Source organism: Hibiscus syriacus, unplaced genomic scaffold (genome assembly GCF_006381635.1).
Source record: "Hibiscus syriacus cultivar Baekdansim isolate YM2019G1 unplaced genomic scaffold, ASM638163v2 tig00111941_pilon, whole genome shotgun sequence".
In the NCBI taxonomy this organism is placed as follows: Eukaryota; Viridiplantae; Streptophyta; class Magnoliopsida; order Malvales; family Malvaceae; genus Hibiscus; species Hibiscus syriacus.
Genome location: NW_024063217.1, coordinates 400,289 through 408,172, shown reverse-complemented (window position 1 = coordinate 408,172; position 7,884 = coordinate 400,289). Strand labels below are relative to the sequence as shown.

The following is a 7,884-nucleotide window of genomic DNA, read 5'->3' as shown; positions in this document are numbered from 1 at the left end:
TAATTTTCATTAAATTAATGATTGCTCAACGGGTCATGGAAGCAATTAACCGGCCAGATAAGCAGTTAATGGTATAGGTCAACTTTCCGTCACCCACAATAAAGGTTGTAAAAATCGAGTGATCATTTTATAATAAATATAACATTAGTAATTGATTTGTGACTTTTTAAACATCAATGATGAAAATATATACTACCCCAAATATGAGTGACCATTGACATAATTTACCCAATTTAAATAAATATATAACTATGCCACTTTATGACTATATATGGGTAACAAATAGGGGCCCTATATCCCATACATCAAGAAAAAAATATACCTCGTGTACTATACTTATAATATTTAGGATAAATTAAATGTTTAATATCTAAATTATTAATTTTGATATGTTTTAATATCTAAATTTTTTTAAATTTTCAAAATTATACTTACAATTTAATTTTTATTCATTTTAATATTTCTGTTCAAAATTTAATATTAAATTTAAAAAAAAATTAAAACACTAGGTACTAAATTAGATCAAAACTAGTAGTTTGAATATTAAACGCGTTAAAATTTTAACAATGGGTACTAAAAGAAAACAAAAACTAAATATTAATTATGATTTTGAAAAAATTAAAAATTTAGATACTAAAACAGACTAAAACTAATAGTTAAAATACTGAATGAGTAATATGTCCTAATATTTATTTTATATAAGTTTTATTTGGTATTTTTTATAAACTTTTATATAAAATAATTGAGATTTATTTAGAATCATTTAAGAACAACTATTTAAGCATTAAATATATTACATAAGAATGCGACTTCGATAGTAAAAAAACTGTTATTAGTTTTTTAAGTATCGAGTTCGAATATTAGTAATACTAAAGATGAAACATTTAGAAACCCGAATTTGTAAAGGCAAAGATAAATAGGAAAGGATTATAACATTTCAATCAGAATAAAATGCTGAGAATTCTTTGTAAGATAATGCGTTGTAAAATGGAAAGCAGTTAAAAGGAAGAAGAAAACTATTATGGAGCAGTTCCGTGATATCGAGATGTGATCCGGAATCTTACAAGGTCCCTAGTTCAGTCGTCTCCTCCTATGCGCCCGAGAGTCACCGCTGTCGACATCCGAGACCCTCAAGACGTCATTTCTTCTCCTGGAAGATGAAGCCGAGAGCGATACCATTGAATCTATCTCGACCGCGGTGTCCATTTGACTCTCTGAGTTTATTACAGCAGCAATGCTCGAGAATGAGTCTCTATCGTCGACGACTGCCGGTTGCTGTTCCTGATTTCTTCCCACCAAGTTGCCTCGGAAATTTGTCTCAGCCATCCTTTCGGCTGAACTCAGTGCAGACAGGGTAGTAAATCTTGCAGCTCTTCGCAAGTATGATTGTCGCTGAGGGTATAAAGATTGAATCCGGGAGGACATAGCTTCGGTACCGGTTGTACTGCTAGGCGTCAAGTCAACATCATCAAGGGGCAGCACTGCATTTTGATCTCCTCGGAACTCACGAGATGTCAAAATCCTGTTAAGCATGGAATCAGTCCTTTCTACAGTCCCCCGGGAACCATTTGCCTCCCGTGGTGGAGTCGGGTCACGAACCAAATCAAATCTGCTTCCAATCTGGCGAATCATCTCCTCCACTGGGATATTTAAAGGAGTCCGTTGAATAGTTTGCCTCCAACTATCGCTCGCCGTCCAGAGGGCCGAGGAGGGATCTTAAAACCCGAATCCTCTTCTGACTCGTGGACAACATTCCCACGACCAAATATCGGGGTCAGGGTTTAACTGTCACCTCCCCTTTGCAGACAGGGCACTCATTTGCATCCGAATGCATATGCAACCATCGGTAGAGGCACGACCAACAAAACAAGTGACCACAACAAGTTACAACAGGATCCCGAGCCAAATCCAAGCATATATTACAATCGAAAAAACTTCCATCATTGCTAACACCCTTCTCAATATCATCCTTCCTATCTTCTGAAATCCTATCCTCAGAAAACCCATAGGTAGCTTCACACGATTTTGGAACATCACTCGTCCTTTCCTCGACCACAACACTGCCCTCACCTGCCTGCATCGTATTCGCACTGCCCGAATTCACCCTAAATTGATCGAACTCCACCGTGAGGCTCTGTGTTGCTGCAGGAATTGGAACCTGATGCCATCTCCATCGCCTTCGCCTAACTGCTTCACGGATCCTATCGAACGGGTTATCAACTAAATCATCCAAATTTACACCTTCAATTGACGGCGATCCGGACACAATCTCAGGGGCTGGACCCAGATTCAAATCAAGGTTCATTGTATCAGATGTTTCCTCACCCATCACAGATACTCGAAGAAACCCTTATTTTTTTTCCAACAGCGGATAAACCCAACTTATAATCTTCACAAACTACAAAAACCTTAAATTTACCCTAAATTGAAGAAACCCATATTTCATAATCATAAAATTGAAGAAATTCATCAAAACCCCCAAATTTTCTTCTACCCTAATAACCCATAAAACCCAATTCCAAAAGAAAACCCTTCCTCGATTACAATTTCATCAAAACCAGAGAGTAAAACCCTAATTTCTCAACAAATATCATGAAGCCCAGATCTAAGACCCAAATTAGGAAAAAGCCCTAGCTTTATGTCATCGAGCTGAGGACCTTAAATACAAGAGTAAATAAACATTGAAAAATCATGGTGAAAACAAAACTTATTGAAGAAAAAAGAAAGACCTGGCCTTAACAGCCGACGACCTTGACCAGCAAACTCGGAGCTTTTCAAGTGCTCTGAGTCACTGAGCTGGACGGTGGGAGGAGCTGTTACTGAGTTCGGCTTGACTCGCCATGGATTGGGTCAGCGATCTTTCATCTCGTTTAGAGAGAAGACAGGGAAGAAAAGAAAAAGGATAAATTTTGCCCTTAGGAGAATTCAAGCAAGCCCAAGGGAGAGGGAAGATTATCTGTATTTGTACTTACTGTATAAATCATGATTGGGTGTTAATAAACGGCGACGATGATTTGGATTGGAGAATTGGATGATTACGTGGCGCAATCGAACTGGGGGACAAATGGAGATTATATTAGCTGTCAAATATTAACCCATTTAATATGCATATATACATTTAAATCACTCCTCATTCATAAATGAGTATATATTTAATAAATAAATAATATATATATATAATTTTAAAAAAGAAATCGAGTTTAACATTAAATTTTAGAAAAATAGAAATTTTAGATGTTAAAATGAATCAAAATTGATAGTTTAAATAATAAAAGTGTTAAATTTTTAATGTATAATATTAAAATAAAATAAAAAATTAAAATTTAGATATAATTTTAAAAGAATTAAAAATTTAAATATTAAAATGGATAAAAAAATGATAGTTTAGGTAAGTAGTTTACCTATATTACACTTTAATGATCATGTGTAAAAGAGAAAACCCGGGAAGAAGGAAGCCATCGTCTTGGAAAGGAAAAATGTCACTGAGGCAAATCATCAAACACTTTCCGTACGTTCCAAATCCAAAACCTTTTCCTTTCCTTTCCAATTCCCTTCGCTTTTCTTCTTCTTCCCTGTCGATTCTCTCAACTCAGGACTCGTCAGCCAACTCGGCATCCGATGCGGATCCATACAATCTTTTGAAGCAGGACCCATTTGATATCTGTCTTTCGATATGGGTCAAATCATTCTCTTCACCAACAAACGCCACTTTCCCCAACCTCTCCGGCTTCCTTTCGAAATTAGACCTTTGGGTCTTAGCCTACCAACGCTCTTGCGCTCACTTCACCGGCACGTTCCCTCCCCGCAACGCCATTCACTCCCAGACTCTCAATTCCATTCTCTCCCTCCGTAACGCCGTCGTTCACGGCAGCCGTTTCAAGTGGAACAACAAGACCAATCAGCTTATTCGTAGCCCGAATGACAAACCGTCGAAGACTGTGATCTCAAAGAGGAAACTTCAAGCCATGCTTGAATCCCCTGAGCCTTGTTTCCAAGACCGGGTTGTCCAGGAGGTTCTTTTGATGGTCTTGGAACCGATTTTTGAAGCCCGGTTTTCAGGTAAATCTCACGCCTTTAGGCCTGGAAGGAATGCCCATACAGTTATCCGCACTATTCGAAGTAACTTTGCTGGGTACCTTTGGTTTTTAAAAGGTGATTTGACTGAGCTATTTGATAATGTGGATGTAGATGTAATGATGGATTATCTTCAAAAGGTTGTAAAAGATAGGAAAGTATTGAATTTGATTAAATCCGGGCTTAATGTGCGTGTTAAGAGGAGATTAAAGAGAGGTGATGATGGTAGTGGTGGTGGAGATTTGAAGAGCAAGAGAAGGAAAAAGAGAAAAGCCACGAAGAAGAGAATTTTGAACGAGAACGAGCCTAAACCGGACCCATATTGGCTGAGGACTTTCTTCGATTTTGCTCCTGAGGAAGCTGCTAAGGTACCTTCTTATGGTTATTGTGGAATTTTAAGTCCTTTACTTGCTAATGTCTGTCTTAATGAACTGGATCAAGTAATGGAAGAGAAGATAGTTGCGTTTTTTAGGCCGTCTAAGCACGATTCGATATGGAAGGATAGCATCGATGATGGATGCCACAACCCTTCTTGGCCTGAGTTTGTTCCTTCTAGTGGTAGAGAGAAGACTAGGAAAATGGATTACATAAGATTCGGAGGTCATTTCTTGATTGGCATTCGAGGACCGAGAGAGGATGCAGTGCAAATTAGGAAGGAAATAATCGAGTTTTGTGAGAGCAAATTTGGGTTAAGGTTGGATAATTCTAAACTGGAGATTGAACACATTAGTAGAGGAATTCAATTCTTGGATCATATCATCTGTAGGAGAGTGATACACCCAACCCTTCGTTATACGTCTAGTGGAGGGAATATCGTGAGTCAAAAGGATATAGGGACTTTGCTTTCGGTTACCGCTAGCTTGCAGCAATGCATACGACAGTTCAGGCGTCTTCAGTTTGTCAAGGGTGATAAGGATCCTGAACCTCTACCTTGCAACCCAATGCTCTACTCGAGTCAGGCTCATACGAATTCACAGATGAATAAGTTTCTCGAGACTGTGGCTGATTGGTATAAATATGCTGATAATCGAAAGAAAATTGTTGGCTTTTGTGCCTACGTGATTCGAAGCTCTTTAGCCAAACTATATGCTGCTAGGTACAGGCTAAAGTCTCGTGCCAAGGTGTATAAGATAGCATCACGTGATCTTAGTCGGCCACTGAGGGAGAGTAGCAACAACTCCGCACCTGAATACTCCGACCTTTTGAGGATGGGGCTTGTTGATGCGATCGAAGGTGTTCAGTTCTCACACATGTCTTTGATTCCATCTTGCGATTACACCCCGTTTCCTAGGAATTGGATACCAGACCATGAGCAGCTTCTGCAAGAGTATATTAGACTACAAGACCCCAAATTCTTCTGTGACTTGCATAGAACCATAAAACGTGAAGGCCTAAGTTTGCCTCAAGATGAGATATCTGAGATCGTGTGGGATTATAAGACTCTGGGGATCCGGAGATATCGACCTAACAGCGGCGAAGAAACAAAAGAGGGCTCCGAATAAAATGTAGGGACAATGTTATGTATGTGCTCGGTTTCCCTTCCTCGAGGTATGGTAGTTATCTACAAACGAACCGAATGCTATCAAAGTGGGCGATCTTGATCTTTTACCTCTTGGGGAAAGTTCATTTTACTAGCATCATTGGAGACCCGAGAGTGAAGGTCACGAGGAATCGACCAAATATTCCTGCTAAAGTTTCGATAAATTGCGAAACGTCCCCCCAATTCAACCCTGCCTTCATCAGAGATCAACATTTGTAGAATGGTGGGAAGCTAACCTCTGCTGTGTATTCCAGCGACAGAAATCCTATCGGATTCTCTTCACATTCGGAAAATCCGTCTATGCAACTTCATTGTTTGAATCGTTGCTCTTTCCTTGCTCTATCGACGGAGGCATTTCTACCCTTAAAGGATTTGTATGTTCAATTTTATTTTAATTTTTTAAATATTTTTGAAGAATCATGTTTTGATATTTATACTTTGATGTGTTGGACATGGCTGTTTAGAAAAAACACAGTTGAAGACGATGATTAGTTGTCTTGGTGGTACATGGCATCGGTATCCTTCTTGTTTAGGTTTCGAACACTCTCTTCCATTTATCAAAATTATTTATGTGAAAAATCTTAGCAACTTGGTTACACACTTTAGTACGAACGATGCCCGAAAATAGAATCATGCTAGACAGATCGAACGATACAATTTTTAAAAGGGTAAAGTACTGACAAATGGTAGGATGCTTCTTCTACCGATTATTAAAAATTATAAAATGATATCTAAACTATAAGACATTATTTTGTTGAGTGTCTCAACTATTAAAAGTTATAAAATGATCACATGATTATTCATTATGTTCCAAATTCTTTTTTTTTTGTTAAAAAATTGACAGTCGTCTAAGTTAGATATTAACAGGCTGACAGAGATATGATAATCGTTTATGATTCTGAGATCAAATTTTATCATATCATAGTCATTATGTTAACATCCAATTCAAATTGTGTTAATTTTTTAACGGAAAATGGTAAGTTTGAAACATAATGAATATTCGAATAATCATTTTGTAACTTTTAATAATGACGGGACTCAACAAAGCAAAAAAAAATATAATTGAGGGATTATTTTATAACTTTTAATAGTTGATGGACTCAATAAAATAATGCCTTATAGTCAGGGACCATTTATGTGCTTTACTCATTTTAAAAGGGTTAAAAGGAAATTATGATTTTAATGGATGATAAATTACACCAATAGTTGCCAATTTATTGAAGAGATTAAACATTAGATCTCTTAACATGTCGATATTATCGTCAAATTTTTGACGGATTATAATCTTAAATAGAAAAAACCATTATCGACGTTGTAAATATATAATTAATATAGTTAAACTATAATGTAATTGCAAATATAAGAGTATAAATATAATTAATTTTTACTATAGCTAATATATTTTTATAATATTTTATTATTTTTATTATTAATATTGTCACGGACCGCGAACCTGAAGTTAGCACACGAGAAGTAGCCCAATATTACTTAAGTGATGTTTTGGACCTTCCTGGACTCATGAAGACTAGTCCATTCCATGGAGATGAAGAGTCTTGCACATTTAATCCTTGGTTTAAAATAAAATCTTCATGATTCTTTCCATAAACTTTGTATTTTTTTTTATCTAAGGCAACATATAACTACTTGATAGAGTTCCCAATATTGGCTTGATCGCATTGGTTGCCTCCATTGCGTGGTAATGGGCATGGTTTTCAGAACCGAATCGGTCAACGAACCGGCTGTGTTACCGGTTCACTGGTTCAACCGGTCGAACCGATCGTAAGAACCGGACGACGTCATAATTATTTAAAAAATTAAATAAAAATACCAAAAACATTTAATAAAAAATCAAAAAAATTTAGGTTGAACCAGTTCACGGTCTGGTCCAGTTCGAGCGGTTCAAAGCCGGTTCGAACGGTTCCTTGTGGTTCACTAGAACCGATTGAACCGAGGTAGAATGGACCGAACAAAACAGCGGTTTTCGATTGAACCGGCCAGTCTGATCCGATTTTCAAAACATTGGTAATGGGACATCGTCGAAAACAAATGGTGAGCTATGTGAGTGTCGGTTATATTATGGAACACTTTGTTCAATATCTCCTAATTGCGGTCGACGGTGGAGAGCGCTCCCGCAACCAGTCCCACTCCGATGAGTCGTAGTGCGGTAGTGTAGGATGCGTGTGTTGCAAGAAAGTTAATCTAAATATGAAATTGAATATTCAAATGTGAAATAACTCAATCAAATTATATTTAATTTTATTAAGTTGAAT

General features: G+C 37.2%; 1 protein-coding gene and 1 pseudogene across 2 annotated transcripts; one reads left to right on the top strand and one right to left on the bottom strand.

Moving 5' to 3' along the window:
* Positions 1-899: 899 nt before the first annotated feature.
* LOC120173202 lies at positions 900-2,933 on the bottom strand (annotated as a pseudogene).
* Positions 2,934-3,434: 501 nt separating this feature from the next.
* On the top strand, positions 3,435-5,975 carry LOC120173013 (nuclear intron maturase 1, mitochondrial-like). 2 transcript variants are annotated; one of them, XM_039180313.1, is made up of 2 exons: positions 3,435-4,059; positions 4,189-5,975. In XM_039180313.1, the coding sequence occupies exons 1-2, from the start codon at positions 3,477-3,479 to the stop codon at positions 5,574-5,576; spliced, it is 1,971 nt and encodes a 656-aa protein (XP_039036244.1). In that variant the 5' UTR covers positions 3,435-3,476; the 3' UTR covers positions 5,577-5,975. The 2 variants fall into 2 exon arrangements, with proteins under 2 accessions (XP_039036244.1, XP_039036243.1); XM_039180312.1 differs by having other exon boundaries at positions 3,435-5,975.
* Positions 5,976-7,884: the final 1,909 nt, after the last annotated feature.

What these genes read in the sequence shown, in the direction of transcription:
- LOC120173013 (XM_039180312.1), top strand. Translation starts at nt 3,477, where the DNA reads ATGTCACTGAGGCAAATCATCAAACACTTTCCGTACGTTCCAAATCCA.